The sequence below is a fragment of the Netta rufina genome (assembly GCF_964035555.1).
Source record: "Netta rufina genome assembly, chromosome: Z".
In the NCBI taxonomy this organism is placed as follows: Eukaryota; Metazoa; Chordata; class Aves; order Anseriformes; family Anatidae; genus Netta; species Netta rufina.
Window position 1 is genome coordinate 6,877,500 of NC_140126.1, and position 23,909 is coordinate 6,901,408.

At 59.8% G+C, this 23,909-nt stretch overlaps 2 protein-coding genes across 3 annotated transcripts; one reads left to right on the forward strand and one right to left on the reverse strand.

The window, feature by feature from the left end:
- Positions 1 to 220: 220 nt before the first annotated feature.
- On the forward strand, positions 221 to 18,441 carry LOC311221089 (receptor-type tyrosine-protein phosphatase kappa-like; the record flags this gene model as incomplete). The annotated part of the gene is made up of 30 exons (XM_084304848.1): positions 221 to 323; positions 2,744 to 2,959; positions 3,347 to 3,601; positions 3,861 to 4,097; positions 4,520 to 4,762; positions 5,027 to 5,269; positions 5,558 to 5,848; positions 5,950 to 6,047; positions 7,856 to 8,048; positions 8,134 to 8,245; positions 8,359 to 8,605; positions 8,715 to 8,754; positions 9,322 to 9,427; positions 9,562 to 9,629; positions 9,861 to 10,003; positions 10,139 to 10,226; positions 10,503 to 10,576; positions 10,954 to 10,990; positions 11,667 to 11,764; positions 11,950 to 12,066; positions 13,676 to 13,833; positions 13,912 to 14,047; positions 14,815 to 14,964; positions 15,119 to 15,218; positions 15,543 to 15,622; positions 16,006 to 16,140; positions 16,527 to 16,652; positions 16,759 to 16,916; positions 17,087 to 17,222; positions 17,624 to 18,441. 30 exons carry the CDS (start codon positions 221 to 223, stop codon positions 17,696 to 17,698), a joined length of 4,263 nt encoding a protein of 1,420 aa, XP_084160974.1. The 3' UTR covers positions 17,699 to 18,441.
- Positions 18,442 to 18,703: 262 nt separating this feature from the next.
- Positions 18,704 to 23,442, reverse strand: LOC311220917 (uncharacterized protein). 2 transcript variants are annotated; one of them, XM_084304568.1, is made up of 11 exons: positions 23,294 to 23,442; positions 22,794 to 23,036; positions 21,861 to 22,151; positions 21,559 to 21,656; positions 20,597 to 20,789; positions 20,400 to 20,511; positions 20,040 to 20,286; positions 19,891 to 19,930; positions 19,499 to 19,604; positions 19,374 to 19,420; positions 18,704 to 18,915 (listed from the first exon to the last, which is right to left on the reverse strand). In XM_084304568.1, the coding sequence occupies exons 1-10, from the start codon at positions 23,403 to 23,405 to the stop codon at positions 19,378 to 19,380; spliced, it is 1,485 nt and encodes a 494-aa protein (XP_084160694.1). In that variant the 5' UTR covers positions 23,406 to 23,442; the 3' UTR covers positions 18,704 to 18,915; positions 19,374 to 19,377. The 2 variants fall into 2 exon arrangements, with proteins under 2 accessions (XP_084160694.1, XP_084160693.1); XM_084304567.1 differs by having other exon boundaries at positions 18,704 to 19,246.
- Positions 23,443 to 23,909: the final 467 nt, after the last annotated feature.

The following is a 23,909-nucleotide window of genomic DNA, read 5'->3' on the forward strand; positions in this document are numbered from 1 at the left end:
GCTGTGAAAGGGGTGTGAAGCTGCCCCGGTGCTCCGAGGAACGAAAGCAGTGCTGACAGCGGCAGAGGTTCCCTCTCCAATGAGGAAGCCTCTCGCACCGCATGCAGCCGCTCTGCCTGCCTGCTTCCTTTCGCTGCTTGCACATCTCGCAGTCGGGCGGGCGCGCTGAGCAGCAGCCGGCGGGACGAGCCCTCGGTCCTGCCAGGGGGGAGAAGGCAGCATGGCCCTGCGCTGGAGCCTTCTCCTGGCCCTCACGCCTCTGCTGGCAGCAGAAAAGATGGAAAAGGATGAGACCAGTAACAAAGAAAATCACCGACAGACGGGTAAGAGGTGGGCGCTCTTCTCCCTGCAAGAGGAAAGTGTTGCTGCTCCCTTGCTGCGTGCCTGCCGTGTCCCTTCGCCGCCGGCAGCACGCAGCAGCTCTGTCAGAGGCTGGAGGCGATGTCCGTGCCAGGGACATGAGGGCATCGGTCGGGGTGTAGTAGGGTGAGCCCCCCAGCACCAGGCAGCCCCCAGCTCCCCCTGTACAGCAGCAGGGGCTGCAGCCCAGGACGGGGTGAGAGGGTGGAGAGCAAAGCCCACAGGGGTACCTCGCAGCAAGGCTTGCTTTCTAAGAGCAGGTCGAGGTTGTTTTGTTATTTTCAGCATCTGTCAGCAGAACTGGGAAGTGGGACTGACATTTTAATAGCAGCAGAGCCGGTTAATTGCGTGCCTGGAGGGCCAGCTGCTAACTGAGCTTCCAGGAGATGGTGAACCCATCCAGGGCAGCACGGCCCGGGGCCTGAGCCCAGCTCTGGGGACCATCGCCCTGCCTTGTTCTGCGTCCATCTGACCTGGAGGCTGTCTCTAAACTCACCTTGCTGCAGCTGGGTGGCAACAAATGTTCAGTTTGCACGTGCTCACGTTGTAGGGACCTGCTGTATGTACATGTATGTCCCTGGGCTGGCACAGGCTGGAGGAGCCCGCAAGTCGAGGATCCTGGCTGTCACCAGGGCCCCAAAATGGGACTGTTTTTTTTTCAGGTGCTGATTTGAGCTCAGGCCAGGTGGGGGACAGCAGGGTCTGCGCTGCATGGCATAGGCCAGGGGAGCTGTGCCCCTGGAGGGACAGGGAGTGTGAGCACAGCACGCCATCACTGGAAAACCAAGGGCAAAGCCCGCAGCAGAAGACATCCCCCTGCCCCTTTCCCAAATCCTCCACCCAAGCTGTCCTGCAGGGCCGGTGCATGCAGCTGTGGCTCTCCAGCTTGTTTGCACGGTGCACAAGGGCAGACGAAGGCCAGGACCCAGCTGTGGGATGCAGCAGGCACACGGTGGCTGGCAAGCCCTGTGTGTGCTCTGCACGTCTCGGTCACCCGACCGTCCTAGGAGAAATCCGGGGTTGCATGCAGCGGAGACGGTATTGCTGAATTTGCACTTGGTGTTTGTGAAAAAGAGGAATCGAAACACGAATGCTTCTTGGCCACTCCCAGAGGCATGGGCAGCCCTGCAGGCACATGCGGGGTACAATCAGGGAGAGGGACACAGGCCAGGGGACAGTGGATGAGCTGCGGCACACTGGTGTGCCTGTTTGAATGCTTAAAAGTCCCCTCAAGCCGCGGGGACCGTGGCACGGGCAGCATGGGGCTGTCCAAGTTCAGCATGCTAAATCCTCCAGGCCAGCCTCGCGCGTGCCCCAGCTCTGAGCACCGCTACCTGAAGAGCTGCAGGCAAGGCGATGCGGCTGGGAGCGAAGGAGTGGGGGTGGCGGGCAGGGTTCTGGGGGCGCGCTGAGGAAGCCAGATGACAAATCTGCGTCCCAGCACTGGGGAGGAGGCAGCGCTGCGTGCGCGGTGCCAACGCTGCCGGCAGAGGATGTGGTCGGGGCGTGTGGCGCAGCGCTGCTCCCTGCGCTGAGCAGGCGGCATTGTCCCTTTGTCCTATTGTCCCCCGGCCGTCTTTCTGCATGGCTCTCAGAGCTTTCCTCAACGCCCCTACCAAAGCCTCGTTCCCCTACAATCCCATTGCGTCCAGCAGGGAGGCGGAGAAGCTTCCAGGGGATGTTTTCCTGAAGGGCTGGCTCTGTTTGTCCGGCTGGCCCTGGCCCCTTGCCGTTAGCCTAGCCTGCCACTGCACCATGCAGACGCCCAGGGGACATAGCAGCAATGCCCAGCGCTAGGTAAAACGAGGCTCTGTTCAAACAAACAGTTTGTGTTAGTGGAATTGAACTGCCAGAGGGGGCTCAGGGATAATCCTGGGGCAGCAAAAGCCCAAGGGAGGCCGTGGAGGAGCCCCGTGGGGCCGCACACCCCGGCTGTGAGCTGCATGCTGCCCCGTGCTGCCACTTCCCGCTCCACAGCACAGCTTCCCGAAACACGAACCTCACCTCCTGCTGCTCAAAGCCTGCCAGCTGCCCTCCTGCACCGTGTTGGCCTCGCTGAAGCTTCACCTGGACCCTTCATTGTGTCTGTGGGCGGCCCTGCTGTGCTCTGAGTGCCTCCCTGCTCGGGCATGCTGTGAATCCCTACAGGGCTGGAAGCCCAGTGCTCCTTTCCCTGCTCTCTCGGAGCCCTCCCGGAGCTCCAGCCTGGAGGAAGGGGCCAGCCCCACGTGCTGTGCAGCGTTACCCCTGCCTCTGCCGGGATGTGCCCTGCAACGAGGCACAAACCCCTGGAGAGGTCCATCAGCGGCCGCAGCAGCAGAATGCGCTGCCCACCTTTGGCTCTTCCCATCCCACTGACACGCTCTCCTTCTTCTCTGTGCAGCATGCCCGAAGCCTGAGTGGGACTCAAGCCTCCGCTTTGTCCCAGAGAAGACATTTTACGATAACGGGGAGGAGCTGACACTGAGCTGCTTCACTGAGGATGATCCTCCTCTCGCTGTGATCAGATGTGTTGTATGGATCGGCTGGGGACATGCCTGGAAAGTGAAGGACAAGCAGGGAAGGTGGCATCACACTGAGATGTACCAGGCCTGCACAGGTAACTCGGGGGCAGCAGCTCTCCCCTGCCGCGGGCTCCTCTCCATCAGCAGGGCCCCTGGCGTCTCACCGTGCCCGTGGGATGCCTCGGGCTCGGCTCTGGGATGGCCGCGGCCGGGAGCAGCCCCCGAGCTGGGCCGGGACAGGAGCCCCCAGCGGGGCCCGGCCTTGCCTCTGCCCTGCCTCTGCGGCCCGTCTGCCTGAGCTGTGGCCAGATCCTGCCCTCAGCCCTGCTGCTCTGAGCACCTCACAGCCCCGCGGGGCTCCTGTCCCACACCCAGGGGCTGTGCCGATGGCCGACCCCGCAGGCAGTCGTGTTCCAGTCTCGGCCCCCTCCTGCCCGAGCACCCCGTCCCCAAGGAGGACTGTCACGCTTTCTCCCCTGCAGGAAAGTGCCAGAAACCCCAGTGGGACAAAAGGGTCATGCTCGTCCCAATGAAAGGCAACTACACACCGAACTACACACCGAATGAGGAACTGAGGCTGTCTTGCCTTGAAGGTGTCAAGCCCTCCTTCACCCACGCCAAATGTGTGAGGGAATTTCAAGGAGAGACTTCAGGAAAACCTGTCTATGGGGACAGCTGGTGGGGGAGGAGAGGCAGAGGTGCCTGGACCCGCATTGAGGAGCCCGTAGCGTGCGTGGGTACGCGGGGCAGCTCTCCCCGTCCCCTCTCTGCCCTCACACTCCCGAGCCAGCCAAGGCTCTGCCACCCCAGCCCCTGCTTGGCGCTGCGGTGCCCTGCCGGCTGCTGAGGAGCTCCCCCCTCAGAGCACCCTCCTTCCCCACTGGTCCCTGTGACGCTGCTGTCCTGGGCTCAGCACCCCTCAGGTTTCCTCACGGCCTTGGTTGTGGCCTCCCCGAGCCTCCTGGCCCCGCTCTCACACAAATTTGCCTTTGACAGTAAAATGCTCGAGGCCCCAGTGGGACGCTGACATTCGTCTGGCACCAGAGCGGGACGTCTATAAGGAGGGCAAAGAAGTGAGGCTGAGCTGCCCGGAGGGTTTCCAGCCCCCCTTCCAGCAGGCTAAATGCACATGGATACCTCAGGCTGTGGCTACAGGGGAGCACAAGGGCACCTGGACACAGAAAAATGAGTCGGGGCAATGGGTCCCCATTCAGAGCCCCACAACGTGCATCAGTAAGTGGGGTGACAGGAGGTGCCTCGCCTGGAGCCCCGTGGCCCTGCGGCTCCTCTGGTGCCAGGGCAGGGCGAGGTGAAGGGCAGCCTGAGCTGGGCTTGGGGTCAGCTCCAGAGAGCGGCTGCAGGGGGTCTCCTGCTGCAGGTGGGATTGTCCTGGGGAGCTGCCGGCCGTGGGATGTGGTGGGGGGCAAAGAGCGAGCATGGAAATGGGGTGGAGAAGGGATTTTGTGGGCAAGTGACAAGGGGAGCCCCCTCCCTTCCAGCAAGGCGTGCTGGGGGGCACGTCATGGCAAATGGACAGCTCTCCTTCCATCTCCCTTTGGTAGCTGGATGGACTGCTGGTGGTTGCTGATAGCTGGCGGTATCCTGCCCCACCTCATCACCCACACCCCAACTAAACCTGCTTTTGCCTCGGACAGAAACGTGCCAAAGGCCCTTGTGGGACTTAGCACTCCGTCTGGCACCAGACCAGGAGGAGTACAAGGAGAACGAAGAAGTGGCGCTGAGCTGCCCTGAGAGTTCCAAGCTGTCCTTTACCCACATCAAATGTGCAGGGGAAATGCAGACAGCAGAACATTCGGGATTTGCAGACAGAACTACCTGGATGGGGAGGAAGAGCACAGGTGTCTGGATTCACATTGAGGAACCTGTAGTGTGCCTTGGTACGTGGGGTGGCAGGAATTACCTTCTCTGCAGCCCTGTCATCCAGTCCTACCTTTCATGCCTCTCTGCGTTTCCCACATCCCCACCATGTTCTGGGCCATGCTCCCCATGCCTGAGCGCATCCCTCGGTCTCCCTGGGTTTGATGCCTGCGACCAGAGCCCAAGCAAATGGTGGCCCAGCCTCACCCACCCCTGGGCAGCCCCAGCCCCACTGCCACTCCTTTTTTGAGGAGTGCTTTTGTCTCTGCTTTTGTCTCTGCCAGAAACGTGCCAAAAGCCCTCGTGGGACCCAAGGCTCCGTCTGGCACCAGACCAGGTGGAGTACAACAGGAACGAAGAAGTGATGCTGAGCTGCCCCGAGGGTTTCGAGTCATCTTTCACCCACATCAAATGTTCAAGAGAAGTCCAGTGGATCAGCGATGGGAAGCCTGTGTACAGAGAACTTTGGAAGGGAAAGGGCACGGGAGGTGCCTGGACCCGCATTCGCTCCATGGTGCAGTGCGTGGGTAAGAGAGGTGCCAGGAGCTCTCCTGGGGCCCCTGAGTGCTGGGGGACATAGGGGGAGATGCCAAAGTCAGTGGGAGGCAGCCCCTGTGCCTGCCCTGTGTCCCCAGGGGTGCCTGGGTGGGGAGGGGGCTGGTGGCTGCAGAGTTGGAGACCTGCCATGGGCAGTGTCACCTCCGGCTTCCTCTCCCTGCTGCTGGGTGGGAGCAGGGCTGTGACCACAGCACCTTGCAAGGGTGCCAGGGGAAGCGAAGACAAGGCAGTGACCCTCTTCAATGCTTCCTTCACAGAGGCCTTCCAGGTTGTGCCTGGGACCTTGGAGGCTTCCACCACCAGCATCAAACTGAACTGGACCTGCAGTCTGCCCGATGCCTGCCAGCGCATGCAGGCCACGTGCAGGCTGGCAGGGCCTTCCTCCCCTCCCTGCGAGGCTGAGGAGGTCACGGCACAGGAGATGCTGCATGGCCAGAATGGAACATTTACCTGTGACCACCTGCAGCCCTTCACTTTGTACAACGTCACCATCTCAGTGCCCCCCAGCACCATCCTGTTCACACGGTTCCTGCGGACAAAGGCAACAGGTAAGTGTCCCCTGCCTGTCAAGGTACTTTTGCTTTTCTCCCCAAAAACTCAGCTCCAGGTGGGCGTCGCCGTGCATGACCCCCTCTCGCTGTGCTTCCAGTACCCAAGAAGCCGGAGCGCCTGTGGCTGGATGCCAGCACGGGGACGCTGCGGTGGCAGGCGCTGCCCTCCTGCAAAGGGGAGATCCTCGGGTACCAGGTACCAGGGGAGCAGGGGCTGCCTGTGGGCCCTGCGCCTCACCGGGTTCTTTGGGCTGGGTGCTGGGCACAGGTGGGCGGGCAGACCATGGGAAATCCTTGAGGACCTTGAAGTCCACCCCCCTGGCTGATTTTCTAGCTGCTGTGATACGTTTGAACATTTCTACCTCCCTCTCAATGTTCCTCCCCGTGCTGGCTTTACCAAGCTTTACAGCTGAGCTGCACCACAAGTGATCACTCACTCCCCCTCCTCACAGGGAAAGGGGCTCAAGGGTCGAGATAAGAACAGGGAGATCACCCATCAGTTATTGTCAGGGGCAAAGAGATTCAGCATAGGGAGATTAATATAATTTATTACCTATTACTAATATGCTAGAGCAGTGAGAATCTAAAAACAAACTAAAAACACCTCACCCCCATTTTCACCCTCTTCTGTGTCCCCTCCCTGAGCAACACAAGGGAACGGGCAATGGGGGCTGTGTTCAGTCCCTGACGCTTTGTCTCCACTGCTCCCTCATGGTCCCTCTCTGCCCCTGCTCCATGCGGGGTCCTTTCCATGGGATGCCGTCCTTCCCAAAATGAGCCCACGGGGGCTGCCCACAGGCAGCAGCTCTACAAGAACTGCTCCCACGGGGTCCATCCCCCAGGAGCAAACTGCTCCAGCACAGGTCCCCCACGGGTGGGTGGCAGCTCCCCCCAGCCCCCCTGCTCCTGCGTGGGCTCCTCTCCACGGGCTGCAGCTCCGGCCCGGGGCCTGCTCCTGCGGGGGCTCTCCATGGGCCGCAGCCTCCTCCAGGCCACATCCACCTGCTCCACCGGGGGCTCCTCCACCCATGGGGGGGCTGCAGCGTGGAGATCTGCTCCATGTGGGACCCATGGGCTGCAGGGGGACAGCCTGCTCCATCAGGGGCCTCTCCACAGGCTGCAGGGGAACTGCTGCTGCATGTCCGGAGCACCTCCTGCCCTCCTGCTGCACTCACCTGGGGGCTGCAGGGCTGCTTCTCACTCCTCTCTCCCAGCTGCTGTGAGGTGCAGCTTGTTTTTCCCTTTCTCTGCTCTCATAGGGGCACAAACAACATCACTCCTGCTCAGCTCTGGGCAGCAGCGGGTCCTTGTGGAGCCAGCTGAAACTGGCTCTTATCTGACATGCGGCAGCTTCTGCATTCTTCTCACAGAGGCCACCCCTGCAGCCCGCCACAACCAAACCTTTCCACATAAACCCAATACGCTCCTGCTGCCTGCAGGGGCTGTGGGTGCCAGGGGGTTTCCTCCCCAGCTCTGCACAGCCTGTGGTTTGGCAGATGCTGGGGCTCTGTGTGCAGCACCTTGTGACGTGTTTTGTGGCGCAGCCTCACGGTCTTTCCTGTGTCTCAGGGGCCTTAGTTCTGGTTTGTGGCACAGGAAAGGCTGTGGTGTGCAGTGCTGGGTGCAGGAGTAAGGGAGCCAGTGCAGCACCCAACCTGTAGGAGTCTCCCCGTGGGGATTAGATGTGATGCAGCCTCACTGAGGATGCCTTGGAAATCCAACCAGCCTGGAGAGCAGAAGAGTGCTCTGAGCAGCTCCATCTGCAGCTGCTGCTGCTGCAGGGGTGTCTGTGGTGCAGCAGATTGCTCTTGCTTCGAGTGCTGGCCCCAAATTCCCCCCTGTCCTCCTCCGGTCTGCGCTGAGGTCCACGCGTGGGGCCAAGGCTCCCGTGGCGTCTCTCCGGGAGCTTCCCAGCTGCAGGCGTGGGGAGCAGCGCAGCGCTGCTGGGCTGTGGCCGGCTGTGCGCTGGGCACGTTCCCCTCCAGCTCCGTGTCCTGTCCCCAGCTGAACGTCACCGCCTGGGGCCCGCAGGACGGCGGCTTCCTCCAGGTCGAGCGGCTGAGGCTGAGCAGCTCCGACACGGAGCACCCGCTGCCTGCGCACGGCCCTGGCACCAGATACACGGTGGCCGTGCGGGGCCTGACGGCTGCCGGGGCCGGGGCAGCGCTGCTGGGGGACTTTCAGAGCAACGGCTCGGGTAAGGGTGTGCGTGCGCTGCCCCCAGCCCTGCCCTGCCTCGCCGTGCCTCCTGCTGACGCTCGTCCCCGGGTCTTCCTGCACAGACACCGCAGCCCCTCCTGATGCCAGCTCCCGCCTCGTGCGCGACATCTCCCCCTCCCAGGGCACGGCCGTGCTTCGCCTCCGCCCCATCCCCTGGGTCCCCGGGACGGCCAGGTGAGTGCAGCCCCTGCTGCTCTGCTCTGCACAGCCCCGAGCAGCGCTGACACCTGCAGCTGCCTCCTTCCAGCTCCTCGTCCCCGGCCCCGTCTCACAGCCCTGCCTTGCAGCGAGCACCAGCTCCTCGTGGCCATGACGCACAACAGCACGGTGCTGGAAGGCGCCTGCTCGGGGGAGCCGCAGCCCTTCAACGCCAGCCGCCCGCCCGACGCCTACGTGGCCGCCGTGCTCAACCTCAGCGCCCCCACGGACTTCGTGCTGGGCGACGGGACCCGCGGGCACGGCTTCCACAACGCTCCCCTGCGCCCGGGCTGGGACTACACCGCCCTGCTGCGCCTCGAGCGGCGCTCCCAGCAGGTACCCGTGGCGGGAGGCTGCAGCTCCCTGGGTGCCGCGGCTCCTGGGGACGTGGTGGCCCTGGGTGGCAGCCCTCTGCTCTGAACTCTGCCCCCGCTTCTCCCAACAGGAGGAGACGTTCGCCTGCGTGTGCTACAGCTTCTCTATGGGTAAGTGGGCTCCTCTGCGGAGGGGCTGGCTCGCCCCGCACCCTGTGCCCGAGGCTCTCTGCCACGTCCTCCCTTTTCCCAGCCTGGTGCCTTGCTGTGGTCAGGGGCTGGCGAGTGCAGGAGCTCCTTGTGGGGGCACAGGACACCTCTCTTTTCCCTTACTCTGGGGTGATGCTATAGCCAGATGCTACCCTCATCCTCTTGGATGTTCCCTGGATCTTGATGCCACTTGGGCACTTGCGGTACAGTTGGACCCTGCACAGCTTCCATGCCATCATCTCGCTTTGCATCTTAGTCCTCATGCTGCCCTAGTACAAGTGTGACCCCCAAAACTCAAACTACTCACCTGGCTCTGGCCACGCCTGGGGACAGTCATAGAGACACAGCCCATGCTGAAGGGCTTCACACCACGCAAGCACCCATTCCTGCACAAGCCTAACTTCGCTCCAGCACAGACCCTGTGGTGGATAATGATGGAAGCTACTTTTCTCCCCACCCCCCTGTGGAGTCTCCCGTTGATGGATTCGGGCTCTGCAGGAGCCTGATCCTGAACTGTGTTGTTTGCAGGACAGGAGCTGGCACCTCTGCTGAAGAGGAAGCCTGTGCTGATGGCACTCATGGTGACAATGGTAATTCTGGCACTGGGGATTCTGCTGCTCTTCCTGCTCTTCAGGTTAGTATGTGCTGCTCTTCTGCTCTCTGTGCTGCCATGGGATACCAAGGTCCTTGGGCTACCCAGGGTGGACCCTGATATAAATCTTCTCTCCATCTCCTGAGTGCCCAAGGGCCTCTCTTGCTGTTTTACAGGCGAAAGCACAACGGTTCCAAAGCGTCTGAAAGCAACAGCACTATCCCCCTGAGAAAATGTCGAGGAGGTGCAGTATGAGCAGAGGCACTGTCTGCACAGACTGCCTGTTAAAAGTGCAGGCTGGGTGCTTCCAGGCACTGTAAGGTCCTTATGGGACCAAGGGAGGTCAGAATTGGGTGGTATGGGGAAAGGAACACATCCCCAAAGAGGGGGAGCGGGATGGGGAGGGGCAATCTGGGCTTTGGTGGGGTCCCGCTCCCTGCTGTCAGGTCACCTCCTCCCCTGGTGGTCCCCGTAGGTGTGAACAAGCTGAACACACAGATCCCAGTGGAGGAACTGCTGGAGGCTCTGAAGAGGCTTAAGAGGGCAGAATTAGAGGCCGAGCAGACAGAGGATGAATCAGCCAGCAGTCACGGTGCCGGGCGGATGGCAGAGTACCAGGTCTGGTTTAGCTTTGCTTTCCTGTCCAGATGCACTGCCCATGCAGTCCCAGCCCCCTGTGGGGCATGCGATGCAGGCAGCCTCAGCCAGCCCCAGAATTTAGGCTAATCCAGAGCTCATCTTCCTCCTCTGCAGCAACTGACCTCGACGTTGCTGCATCCCTGCGATGCTGGGAAGGAGCCGTGTAACCAGGGCAAGAACCGCTACAAGTTCATCATTCCCTGTAAGCAGGGCTCTCTGGGGGCTGGCACGGGCATTTGGAGGTGGCTGGGTGCTGGGCAGGTATAGGTGCCCCTCCAAAAGCATGTTGCCTGTGCCACATCACCTTTTGTTTCATTATTTGTTCTTTCCTTCTGAACATGTCCTGAGGCCTGGAAGGCTGCTGAGAAGGGAGCGGGCAGCCCTGGGTTTTCCTGAATTATACCTCCTTCCTGACACAGTCATTTCACTGCTGCCCCAGAGCGACAGCCCACTGACTCCCACCTCCCTTCTCTTCCAGATGACCACTGCCGTGTGGTGCTGCAGCCCTCTGCAGACGCGGGGAGCGACTACATCAACGCCAGCTACATGGATGTAGGTAGCAAGGAATCGCTGCCCTGGGCAGGGTAGGAGATATGCATACATGGGTGGCCCCAGGGACTGGCACTAGCTGTCCTCACATGCTGGCAGATCTTGGGATGTTGCTCTCCCTGGCCCCCTCTGAGCTGCCTGCAGCACTCTGGTGGGTTTGTGCACCATCCTCATCCCTAATAAAGAGGGACCTGCTCACAGTAGGAAGGGCATAGGGATGCAGAGGCAGCCCCTGCCTCTCCGTGCTGTCCAGGATTGGTGCTGTGGGACATATTGTGCTGGGTGCTCTGGTACCTGTGGGGATGGGCCTTGTGTTTCTTGTATTTCTTGTTAAATGTTTAACCTGGGTGATTGGAGCTGCTTGAAACTCTCTCTCACAGAGCTACCGGAGTCCGCGCTTCTTCATTGCAGCTCAAGGTGAGTGCTTCCAGCCCTGGAAACTGCCCAGAGCTGGCACAGGGATGAACTGCCCAGGAGATTCCAGTCTCTGCTCTGAGCCCCTTGGTGTGTGGGGAGCTGGGACAGCAGCCCAGGAGCTGCTAAAAGCTCCATCCAGGGCCCTGTATCTCCTGTGCTTCTGTTGTCCATGGTGGTCACAGCTTTTGCAGGGCATAGGTGGTCTTAGTCTGGCCACAGGAGGAGGCTGTGAGCCAGCTCCTGCACTGCCCAAGTGTCGTGGTTCCGCTCGAGTGGGCAACCCTCTCACTCCCCCTCTCTTTGAGGAGAGGGGGAGTGAGAGAGCGGTTGTGGTGGAGCTCGGCTGCCCACCTGAGTAAAACCACCACACCAAGCTAAGGATGAGGTCCCCTGGTTCGTTCTCCTTTGGAGGCTGGTGAGCAGGGACAGCCCTGCAAATGCCTGACAGTGCTGTGCTCAGCATCAGGCTCCTTCCAACGGAACAGAGCTGCAGTGGGTCGGTCTGCTCCATGCAGTGAGGGCATCTCAGGCTCCTCGCAAAGCTGCTGAAATGCCCTCCAGGCTGTGCAGTGTAACTCCTGGGCAGAGGGAAACATGAGGCTACTCCTAGCCCAGGAGCCTGGGAGCATCTCCACGGCCTGGGCTCTGACACCAGGCTCTCCTCTTCCTCCTCTAGGCCCCTTGCCTGGAACGGTGGTGGATTTCTGGCAGATGGTCTGGCAGGAGAAGGTCTCGGTCATTGTGATGCTGACAGGCTTAGTGGAGCAGAACAAGGTACAGGAACCATCTCCCACTCTGCTCAGCTCAGGTCTCCCCAGTGCCCAGGTTTCCTTGCCTGCTTTGCTTTGCTCTCAGTGCAGCCCTTGATGAGGGCAGGGAGCAGCTCCACACCAAGAGCTGGCTTGTAACGCTCCCCAAGTGAGCTTCCAGGTGCTCAGCAGTCTCGCTGCTGTTGGCAGACCAAGTGTGAGCAGTACTGGCCAGAGCAGGAGCAAGTCTACGGGGACTTCACCGTGACACTCAACAACACTAGGACCACCACGGGCCTTATCACACGCATCTTCTGCCTGCAAAAGGTAAGACTGACATGTGGCTGTGATGGAGATGCAGGGTGCTGCTGCTGGTCAGCCCTGCCTGGTCTCCAGCAGTAGCTGGTCAGCTTTGCTATCACTGGACTCTGTCCCAGGGCACCAGCCCCAGGCTTTTTGGGATGATGAGACAGGTACCTCTCATCCGGAGCAGTCTGCAGACAGTCCTCATAGAAGCACCATGGTGCCTTGCAGCTCCTAAACCTGAACAGAGAGATTATGGTTTAAGATAGCTTACATGAGAGCACTTCTCAAGACGGGTATTTCTGCTGAAGTTGTACCTCAGATAATAAACAGGAACAAAAGAAGGTGCAAGGAGGGGAAAACAGACACAAAATGGAGGCGTTGCAGCTGGGCATGTTCTTGTCTTGCCTAGAACAAAGTCCAGCTGAAAGCTAAAACTCCAGGAGCACCCATTGGGGGTCTATTAGCTCTGGCCAAGTGAATGTGATGCTCAGGAAAAAAAAAAAATGAGGATGGGCTGGTATAAACGTGACTATATTCATATCATGCAGTATCAGCCTTAGGAAGCGTCTGATCTGGGGAAGCAGGGGCTTTTCAATGACTATGGAAAGACTCCACATTGTAAATTTTTTTTCTCTCTGGGACACACACTGCATTTACTCCTCTGAGTTCACTGCTCTCAGCAGGGGGAAGCAGAGAATAAAGCAAATCTTGTGGCTTGGTGAATTTGCTCAAAGTCCTCATCATGCCCTTTGCTGCCTGATGAGCTCTGGTGAAGCAGTCACTGCGGTGGGGTGCAGGGGGGAGGCTGGGTGCTGGTGCATTCCTGCCATGCTTTGTCTCTGTTTGTTGTCATGCCATTGCTTCACACAACTTCCCAGTGTAATAAATGGCTCAGTCTTCAAAATAGGACTATAATCAAAGTTTACAATTTATTAAAGGAATAGAGGTAAGCAAACAGCGCTGGCTGCTCCACCAAGACACACACCAGTTACATCAAGCAGCTGATTTTTATGCTCCTAGGCTGATACATATTCATTGCTACTTCTAAAAAAAACCAGGATTATTATAATTAGTTTCCAGAATCCAAACCCTCCTACTGGAGCATGCGTATCAGTCTCTGGTGGTCCCTCTGGGGGTCTCTCGTGCTGAAGGCTCATCGTCTTCCTCCCTCTTGTCCTTCTCCTTTGTCCTACTTGGCTGTATGTCAGAGACTTGTGCAGCGTCCCCTGCAAGCTTTGTCTTTTAGTTGTTCTTCAGCTCTCCCCGTCTCCTTAATCTCCTGGCCAGATAGCAGAGACTTGCATAGTGTCCCATGCAATAGTCATAATAGTTAGCAGTTATTCTGAAACCCCCCAGATATCAGAGACTTCAAGGAAAAGCCTACAAATACATTTCCCTTCAAGCTCTTGATTGACACGAATTGCTAAAACATTCCTTTGCAAGATACAAGAATTATATACATTAACCACTCTGTTTTTCTTAGACTTGTGGTTATACAAGGGTATGTAAGACAGAAGGTCACATTCATCGTACCACACGGCCCTAGCACTGTTCCATACTGACATGAATCAGATGAACATATCTCACACCAGCCTGATTCCTGCTCCCAGCCGTGTCTCCCTCTCTTCAGGCAGGCTGTCCTCTCCCACGAGCAGTGGAACAACTTCACTACCAGCAGTGGCCAGACCACGGGGTGCCCAGAAACCCTGCCCAGCTCCTGTACCTGGTGGAGAGAGTGAACAACAGGGAGTCACAAGCCCCTGCTGGCCCTGTGCTGGTGCACTGCAGGTACCAGGATGGGAATGCTCGGGTGCTGCAGCAAAGCTGGCCAGGGCAGTACCAACCTCTCTTTTTCTGTGTCCTCAGTGCCGGGATCGGGCGGACGGGTACCTTCATCGCCATGGATTTCCTCCTGAAGATGGCAAAGGCCGAGGGGAAGGTGGATGTGTTTCACTGCGTGCAGAAGCTGCGGGAGCAGCGGGTCAGCATGGTGCAGACCAAGGTGAGGAGAGTCACCTGCTTCCTGCACGCTGCCAGGCTGCAGATCTGCTTCACACCCTTCCCAGGGATGTGGTAAACCGAGCCACAGTGGACACACTCTGTGTGGTTCAGCCACAGGCACTGGAGCTGCCAGGTGATGGACGCTGTGGGTTCTTGTATTCAACACGGTGTCCAAACCTAGGCAGGAGCCACATTCCTCTGAGACCCTCTGAAGTGGCAGCAGCAGCAGCATCCACATGCACCAGTAGTCTGGCATGGAAGGGCAGTCTTATAGGCAACAAGCATGCGTGTGTGGCTTTTAGGATGTGTCCTTCAGGCTTTCGGGATGTTGGCCTGGCATCTTCTGGGCTGCAGTGTCCTGGGAAAGGGACTATGTCCTCACGATCTGTTCAGTGCTGTGACCCTGTGGATGAAACTGTAGGTCGGGCAGGACCATCCAGCTACTTAAATCCAGCTACACAGCAGTCTTCCTACATCAGGAGGACAAGTCCATTGGTTTTCTGGGCTTCCTTTGAGCTGAAGTCTGATCTGAGAGAGCATTAAACCAGAGGAAGATGCTCCTGACTGGATTTTTGCATTTTCTGGCTGCTCCTTAGAGCAGGGCTGCCTACACTGAGAGGTGTCCAGCAGGGAGGTGAAGGCTGGAGCTGGCACATTCCAGATGCAGGTCGATGTCAGTGCAGAGCAGTCTGAGTGCTGGTGGTCTGGGATCCCTGGGCTGTCCATGGAGCTGCTCCGGACAGTGCACTGACCCGTGTCCCCACGCAGGAGCAGTATGCCTTCCTGTACGAGGTGCTGCTCGAAGGCCTGCTCTGCGGCAGCACTGGGGTCCCGGTGGAGAGCGTCGCCAGCCACATCCGCTGCCTCCAAGGGGCTGAGACCCAGAGCCAGAGCAACGTCCTTGAGAAGGAGTTCAAGGTACCACCAGGGCCTGGTGCGCTGGGTCTGGGGCCTCCTGCCACAGCCCTCACCCAGCTGTGGGCTGGAGATGTTGGTAGCACATCTCTGGGGAGGCTGGAGATGGAAAGGGAGCTGAGAGGCAGGACTCACTAAGCTGAACCATCCCTTACAGGCAGTGCAGAACTTCTCCGAGTTGTTCCAGCTCCTGCCGTGCAGAGAAGCAGAGAAACCCAGCAACCAGCCCAAGAACCGCAAACCAGGGATCCTGCCAGGTACTGCAGGGCTGGGCAGCCCCTTCCTCCAAAACCCAGCTCCCGAGAGCAGCAAGGGGGGCGATGCTGCTTCCCTCCCCAGCACCATGCTACCACCAGGGGATGGAGCGTTCTGCACCAAGCATCAGTTTTTGGTTGGCAATACTTAATACCATCGAAGCCTCTAGGCTGGAAAAGACCTTCAAGTCATCAAGTCCAACCATCACCATGACCTACTAAGTCGGGAGGGTGGATTTACTGCTGCTTCAGGACTTTCCCCACCCAGATCCCCCTCTGTGCAGGCAGATGGCTCACCCCTTCTCTCTCTGCCCCTTGCCTCCGCAGCGGATTCCTGCCGGCCCATCCTGATGTCCTCGCTGAATGCTGACGGCTCGCCGGGCTACATCAACGCGGTGTTTGCCAACGTAAGGCTCCAGCTTCAGCAAGGCTTGGAGCTGCTGGGAGCAAGCAGAGGCTCCACGGGCACCACTGCCTGAGGCAGGGCTGGCCCATGCCACCCCACCTCGAGGTGTGAGACAGCCCCGTCTCGCAGTGCCTGGAGCCCTGCTGCCAGGAGATGGCCCTCATGATCAGCCTAAGCCCTGCCAGCACACTCAGCTCAGCCACTGCCTTTCGCCTGCTGGGTGCTCTGTATCTCCTCGGGCTCTGCCCCTGGGTCTTCAGAGCCTCCCAGCCCAGCCTTCAGCATCGTGGAGGCTGCCCAGTGTGGTTATTGCAGGCACTGCTCTATCTGCGGATTGTGTGACCTCTAAATTCACACACACCCCCCAAATGGTGTGTTTTGCAGACGTACACCAAGGAGGACAGGCTGATCATCACCCAGCTGCCCTTCTCCAGCACGCTGGTGGATTTCTGGGCTCTGGTCTGGGATTACACCTGCACGGCGGTGGTTGTGCTGAACCAGCTCCAGGAGCTGGACAAGGTCAGCTGCCCTCCCCTCTCCCTGCCGCCTGCTTTCTGCCTTCACCCCCCCATGCGGGTCTCCTTCCCGGGGTCCTGCTTGCCATGGGGATGAGCTGCAAGCCTCTGGGCTCCACGTGGCTGTGCCCTGAGAATGGCCCCAGCCCTGTGGAATAACTGGTACAACAGTGGTGGGGCATCCCCACAGGCACAGAAAGGAGTAACAGGGACAGCCCTTTGGTTTTTGGTGTTATTTTTCTGGCTGCAGCCTCACAGATTTGTCCCAAGCACAAAGCAGGCAGAGCACCCACGTGTAGGCAGGGGGCTGCCCCAAATGCGCCCACACGAGCTGCTGAACTCCGTGTGTGGGTCGGGGCATTGTGTGACCATGCATCTGTCTCCCCCAAGACGTACGTGGAGGTCTGGCCCACCCAGGGCGAAGCCATCTACGGCCGGTTCCACGTCCAGCTGCTGTCAGAGGAGCCTGGAGCTGGTTTCACAGTCTGGACACTCGCCCTCACCAACAGGCAGCAGGTAAACTCTTTGTGCAAGCTGAGCCAGGCCCACGCTGTCCTGCCTCTCCTCCACGAAGCCAGTGGGCTTCTTCTCTGCCCGACCCACTGTCTTTCTTCCCTCCTAGCCCAAGAAGGCTGCGGTGGAAGTCCGGTTCTGGCAACTGGAGGACTGGCCCATGAAGCAGCATCTTCCCCCGCACCCTGCCACCATCATCAGCCTGCTGGGGAAGGTGGAGACGCACCAGCGGCAGAGCCAGGACGGACACATCCTCGTCACTTGCTGGTGAGCACTGTCTTTTGGAGGAGCAGCCCATGGCACAGAGTCCAGGCTGTATCCTTCAAAACAGCTCACAACTCCTGTCTCAGCTCGGGTGAAGGGTGGGCATGAGTTCATCTGGCTGGTGGGACACCAGGAAATGTAGGGTAAGTGCCTTCCCTTGCTCTTCCCTGCAGGGACGGTGCCAGCCGGAGCGGGATCTTCTGTGCTGCCAGTTTCCTGTGCGAGCAGATCCAAAGCGAGGGGCTGGTGGATGTATCCCAGGCTGTGAGGATGCTGAAGAGGCAACGCAGGCAGCTGATTAAAGACGTGGTAGGTGCTGACCAAACTCGGATGGGGATGGCAACACCAGAGCAAGAACTGGTCTGTGCCTGGGCGCCTGTCCTGCACCCACCTCACCACCAGCTCCAGGAACATCGTGGTCTACGTGGACCATTGATGTCCTCAAGGCTGTCACGGTGTACACACCCTGGATGGGAGTGAGCAGCAGCCACCTGGTGGTGCTGGCTCCCCTAGGATCAGCCCAGCCTTCATCCTACATTCACCAAGCCTACATTTGTGATTCCTCACTTGGGGCAGGTGGGCTGTGGCTGAGTGGAGGAGAGGGGGCTGTACCTCTGCCTGGCTTGTTCGGGGGGCTGTTGGCAACCAGGCTGGCCTTCTGTGACAGGCACTTGGGCTCCACATACTCACCTGCATCCTTTTATCCACAGGAGCAGTACAGACTCTGCTATGAACTAGCCCTCAGTTACTTGAACTCATTTGAAACCTACGGCAATTTCAAGTAGAGGCATGGTCACAGCCCATCTCTGGACAGGACTTCAGCTTTCTTGAGGAAATGGTGGAAACCAGAGGAGAGGAGGAGGGTGTGCACAGCCCCGTGATGCTTTACTCTTCCGATGAGCCACCCCAAGTATTCTCTGCAGCTGCATAGCGCAGCCTGGACTGTCTCCAAACTGTGGTCAGACTTTGAAGCAGGAACCAGAGTTTGGGCAGGAATTTACCTAGCACCACAGCCCAATAATGCAGATCAGAGGAGAGGCACCAGTACTTGACACATCCACACTAGGGATGAAGAGAGCCAGCTGCCCCAGCCAGGCTCCCCAACCCCTTCAGGGTAGCTCCACCAACACCCCATGTTCAGTCAGGGCAGCCCCAAACCCCTGTGAGATCCACAGGGCTGAGCAGCACAGGCCACCTGTCCTGCTTCAAGAGAAGCACGAAGCCCGAGGCTGTGAAGAGCCATGGGAGGGACAATCCACCACCTCAGAAGGTTATCCTGGTCCTTTCCACACCCCGCAGACCCCTTCTGAAGCTCCATCTTCCCGATGTTGATCCAGGTGCCCTACCAGCTCCAGAGGGGCTCCTTCCCCAGCCTGTCTGGCTCCACCATGGCAGTGCCAGGTTGCAGCACCAACCCAGATCCCCGGACCTTGTTCCTGCAGGTTACTGCCCAGGAGAGGCTGCAGCACCATGGAGACTGCCTTTCCCTTTGCGGCTCAAGAGCCAGGATTGACTCTGTACTCTATTCCATGTCTCACCAATAAAGGCTCTGTGCTGGCCGTGGTGGGGATGAGCTCTGATCTTCACTTCTTTTCCAGGTTTTATCTGACACGGGGGCTGCAAAGGAGCTAAGGGCACATGGATCCCCCGGCTCTGGCCAAGGCATGGGCACAGGACCATGCCTGTGTGGTAGAGGGCTTCTCAACAAGGCGCAGTTAATTCAGCACCCTACAGGGAGCATGACTCTGTAAGGGCAAGGAGATGACAAGGCAGGAGCTGTAGTGGGGCAGGCAGTCCCCTCCAAACCGCATTTATTGGTTGTCTGGACAGAGCAGGCAGAGCAGTGAGGGCAGTGCAGTCACACCACGCTCGAGCAGAGCCCTGGGTTTGGCTGGATTTCAGCACATGGAGGCGGAGAGGGGTGGGGAGCCCAGGACATGGCAGGAGCACAGGCTGTCCCTCAGCCCGAGCTTCACTCTGAGTCAAAGGATGTGTCCAGTTCCTGCTTTCAGGAAAGCAAAATCAAAGTCTAGAAAAGGGAACTGCAGAAAGCCTCATGAAATAATGCCGGGCCTTTCAACAGCAAGCAAAAGCTGGGGAGTGGAGGGGGTCAGAGAAAAAGAAGCTGGTGACCCTCTGTGGCTTCCTGCTTTCCTCCTGCTCTGCTGAACTGGGTGGGACCCCCGGTGCTGGTGATGGTCACAGGAGAGCCGAGTGCCTAGCAGCTGACAGCACTGATCCAGGGACGACCACCCCGTCTCCGTGACCATTGCCCAGTCCTCTGGGACAGGCAGGGGCTGTGAGGACAGCTCTCCAGCCTGGCCACCGTGGGGCTGGGGAAAATGGGGGTAGGTGTCAGAGAACGGGGTGAGCAGATGTTCCTCCTGAGGGCCAGCCCCACCCAGGAGAGCTCTGCTTTGTGACGATGTGATGACAGCCCAGGGAATGGCACTTTTCTACCTTTTTAATTGTTCTCCTTAGCTTTGATGGGAACATCCTTCCTTCTCCTGCAAGGACAAAGGGCAGTCCTGAGTGACAGGCTGGTGTCACCCAGGATCCTACCAAACCAAAGTCCCCAAACTCACCTGGACAGCACGAACCACACGATGCCTGCACACAGGAGCAGCAGCAATATCAGCACAACCACCCCAATGACGATCCCGGTCCATGAGCCAGGGGGCTGCCCTGCAACTAACACACAGCCAGCACTGGGTGCCACGCATCTCAAATGGCCCCAGCCATGGCAATGAATCTGTGCAATTATATAGAGGTGTCTGTGGGCTCATGTACTGTGTGGGATGGAGAATCATCCCCACTTATGGGAAAAGAGAGGTGTCCTGTGCCCCAAAAGGAGCTCCTGCACTCGCCAGCCCCTGACCACAGCAAGGCACCAGGCTGGGAAAAGGGAGGACGTGGCAGAGAGCCTTGGACACAGGGTGCGGGGCGAGCCAGCCCCTCCACAGAGGAGCCCACTTACCCATAGAGAAGCTGTAGCACACGCAGGCGAACGTCTCCTCCTGTTGGGAGAAGCGGGGGCAGAGTTCAGAGCAGAGGGCTGCCACCCAGGGCCACCACGTCCCCAGGAGCCGCGGCACCCAGGGAGCTGCAGCCTCCCGCCACGGGTACCTGCTGGGAGCACCGCTCGAGGCGCAGCAGGGCGGTGTAGTCCCAGCCCGGGCGCAGGGGAGCGTTGTGGAAGCCGTGCCCGCGGGTCCCGTCGCCCAGCACGAAGTCCGTGGGGGCGCTGAGGTTGAGCACGGCGGCCACGTAGGCGTCGGGCGGGCGGCTGGCGTTGAAGGGCTGCGGCTCCCCCGAGCAGGCGCCTTCCAGCACCGTGCTGTTGTGCGTCATGGCCACGAGGAGCTGGTGCTCGCTGCAAGGCAGGGCTGTGAGACGGGGCCGGGGACGAGGAGCTGGAAGGAGGCAGCTGCAGGTGTCAGCGCTGCTCGGGGCTGTGCAGAGCAGAGCAGCAGGGGCTGCACTCACCTGGCCGCCCCGGGGACCCAGGGGATGGGGCGGAGGCGAAGCACGGCCGTGCCCTGGGAGGGGGAGATGTCGCGCACGAGGCGGGAGCTGGCATCAGGAGGGGCTGCGGTGTCTGTGCAGGAAGACCCGGGGACGAGCGTCAGCAGGAGGCACGGCGAGGCAGGGCAGGGCTGGGGGCAGCGCACGCACACCCTTACCCGAGCCGTTGCTCTGAAAGTCCCCCAGCAGCGCTGCCCCGGCCCCGGCAGCCGTCAGGCCCCGCACGGCCACCGTGTATCTGGTGCCAGGGCCGTGCGCAGGCAGCGGGTGCTCCGTGTCGGAGCTGCTCAGCCTCAGCCGCTCGACCTGGAGGAAGCCGCCATCCTGCGGGCCCCAGGCGGTGACGTTCAGCTGGGGACAGGACACGGAGCTGCAGGGGAACGTGCCCAGCGCACAGCCGGCCACAGCCCAGCAGCGCTGCGCTGCTCCCCACGCCTGCAGCTGGGAAGCTCCCGGAGAGACGCCACGGGAGCCTTGGCCCCACGCGTGGACCTCAGCGCAGAGCGGAGGAGGACAGGGGGGAATTTGGGGCCAGCACTCGAAGCAAGAGCAATCTGCTGCACCACAGACACCCCTGCAGCAGCAGCAGCTGCAGATGGAGCTGCTCAGAGCACTCTTCTGCTCTCCAGGCTGGTTGGATTTCCAAGGCATCCTCAGTGAGGCTGCATCATATCTAATCCCCACGGGGAGACTCCTACAGGTTGGGTGCTGCACTGGCCCCCTTACTCCTGCACCCAGCACTGCACACCACAGCCTTTCCTGTGCCACAAACCAGAACTAAGGCCCCTGAGGCACAGGAAAGACCATGAGACTGCGCCACAAAACACGTCACAAGGTGCTGCACACAGAGCCCCGGTGTCTGCAAACCACAGGCTGTGCAGAGCTGGGGAGGAAACCCCCTGGCACCCACAGCCCCTGCAGGCAGCACAGCAGCAGGAGAAACATGAGATGGAGGTAGAAATGCTCAAACGTATCACAGCAGCTAGAAAATCAGCCAGGGGGGTGGATCTCAAGGTCCTCAAGGGTTTCCCATGGTCTGCCTGCCCGCCTGTGCCAAGCACCCAGCCCAAAGAACCCGGTGAGGCGCAGGGCCCACAGGCAGCCCCTGCTCCCCTGGTACCTGGTACCCAAGGATCTCCCCTTTGCAGGAGGGCAGCGCCTGCCACCGCAGCGTCCCCATGCTGGCATCCAGCCACAGCCTCTCCGGCTTCTCGGGCACTGCAAGCACAGCGAGACGGGGTCACACATGGGGACACCCACCTGGGGATGAGCCTGCAACTGGGTGCCCGCAGCTCCTGGTGCCAGTGGGGACAGGGTGCTCATGATCAGCTGCTGGGTGAAGAAGGCATTTATCTGCCTCCCCAACATGTGAAACAGCCCAGGAATGTCCCTCCTCTCTTGTACTCCCCTGTGGACACCCACCTGTTTCTTTTGTCCTGATCACCCATGTGAATATGATGGTGCTGGGGGGCACTGCGATGGTGACGCTGTAGTCAGTGAAGGGCTGCAGGTGGTCACAGGTAAATGTTCCATTCTGGCCATGCAGCATCTCCTGTGCCGTGACCTCCTCAGCCTCGCAGGGAGGGGAGGAAGGCCCTGCCAGCCTGCACGTGGCCTGCATGCGCTGGCAGGCATCGGGCAGACTGCAGGTCCAGTTCAGTTTGATGCTGGTGGTGGAAGCCTCCAAGGTCTCAGGCACGACCTGGAAGGCCTCTGTGAAGGAAGCATTGAAGAGGGTCACTGCCTTGCCTTCCCTTCCCCTGGCACCCTTGCAAGGTGCTGCGGTCACAGCCCTGCTCCCACCCAGCAGCAGGGAGAGGAAGCCGGAGGTGACACTGCCCACGGCAGGTCTCCAGCTGCAGAGCTGGAGGAGTTCAGACAGGAACAAATGCGGTTGAGTGTGTGGGCTACCATTGCTCAAGGCAATCTTCACCATTGAGTCATAACCCAGTGGTGTCAGTGTCACCCAGCAACGCTGTGTTCAAACAGACTGTGCTCCTAGACCCAGCCCTTCCTGGCTGTGCCCATGCCACAGGAGAAAGGTTCCCTGGCACGCTACGGTGAGGGATGGAGCTGCGGGACACGACGTGGAGCAGCTTCTGCAGCACAGCCCCAGGAAGGGGATGAGGGCAGGAAGGGTCAGCTCCAGATGCTGCCCCCGGCCGGCTGCCGCAGCCTCTCCTGCCGGGACCCTCGGGCACAGAGGCTGCCACCAGCCCCCTCCCCGCCCAGGCACCCCTGGGGACCTTGGGGATCCAGGGCAGGCGCAGGGGCTGCCTCCCACTGACTTTGGCATCTCCCCCTATGTCCCCCAGCACTCAGGGGCCCCAGGAGAGCTCCTGGCACCTCTCTTACCCACACACTGCACCATGGAGCGAATGCGGGTCCAGGCACCTCCTGTGCCCTTTCCCTTCCAAACTTCTCTGTACACGGGCTTCCCAGTGCTGAAGGACTGCACTTCACTTGAACATATGATGTGGGTGAAAGATGGATGCAAACCCTCGGGACAGCTCAGCATCACTTCTTCATTCTCCTTGTACTCCTCCTGCTCTGGTGCCAGACGGAGCCTTGGGTCCCACGAGGGCTTTCGGCACGTTCCTGGCAGAGACAAAAGCAGGTGAGACACCTCCTGCTCCCAGGGACACTGCCCCCTCCATGCAGCGTGACAGCCCAGAGCTCACAGAGGCTTTCCCAGCACACTGAGCCTTGCTGCCCTCCAGCCCCAAACCCAGCTGCACCTCCAGCCCCTGCGGTACAGCTGCCGTGTGCTGCCGGTGGTGAAGATGCACACCAGACTTGCAGGTGAAAGAGCAGAAAAACCTTCTCCTGCAGAGAGACGAGCGCACACTTCTTACCTGTTTCCCGGGGTGCTCCTTGGGTCTTGGGACCAGTACCTTCCTGTGCCTGTGTTCCCAGCAGCGGGACGAGGACCAGGAGGAAGGTCAGAGCCAGCAACTGCAGGGCCATGCTAGCATCCAGAGCCCGGGCACAACTCAGACCTCAGCCCCACTTGCTGCCTCCAGGCACTGGCAGCTGTGATTGCAAGAATTGCAACCAGAGGAAGGAAGCAGCCGCATGAGCAAGTCGTATGTGGTGAAAGAGCCTTCCTCTTTGAGGAGGGATCCTCCCATCGGTGTCAGCACTGCTGCCTTTTGCTGCTTTCCTTCCCCAGGGACACCCTGGCACTGGCACTCCCCAGAGCCCCAGCCACCAGGATCACAGGGCTTCACCCCACGGAGCTCCTTGCTACCAGAGCGCGTTCACCAAACGCCACTCACCTTCCTGAGGCTTCTGCCACACGCTTCCCAAAGCCTCTTCATGCACACGTGGCTTCTGGAGATGTCACACTCACAGCACTTCCCCTCAGTAATCACAGCTGTTTGATGTCTTCCAAGACACGGTTAGAAGAGCTGGCGAGAGCCAGGGGTAGGAAGGAGAGGGGAACTGCAAGGAGTCCCTCAAAACCCTCAC

Coding starts and splice junctions, on each gene's coding strand:
- LOC311220917 (XM_084304568.1), bottom strand. CDS start 23,405: ATGGCCCTGCAGTTGCTGGCTCTGACCTTCCTCCTGGTCCTCGTCCCG. Junction 20,790..21,558: donor GGGAGATCCTTGGGTACCAG/GTACCAGGGGAG, acceptor TCCTGTCCCCAG/CTGAACGTCACCGCCTGGGG. Junction 19,605..19,890: donor GTGCTACAGCTTCTCTATGG/GTAAGTGGGCTC, acceptor GCTGTGTGTTAG/TTGCAGGGCAGCCCCCTGGC.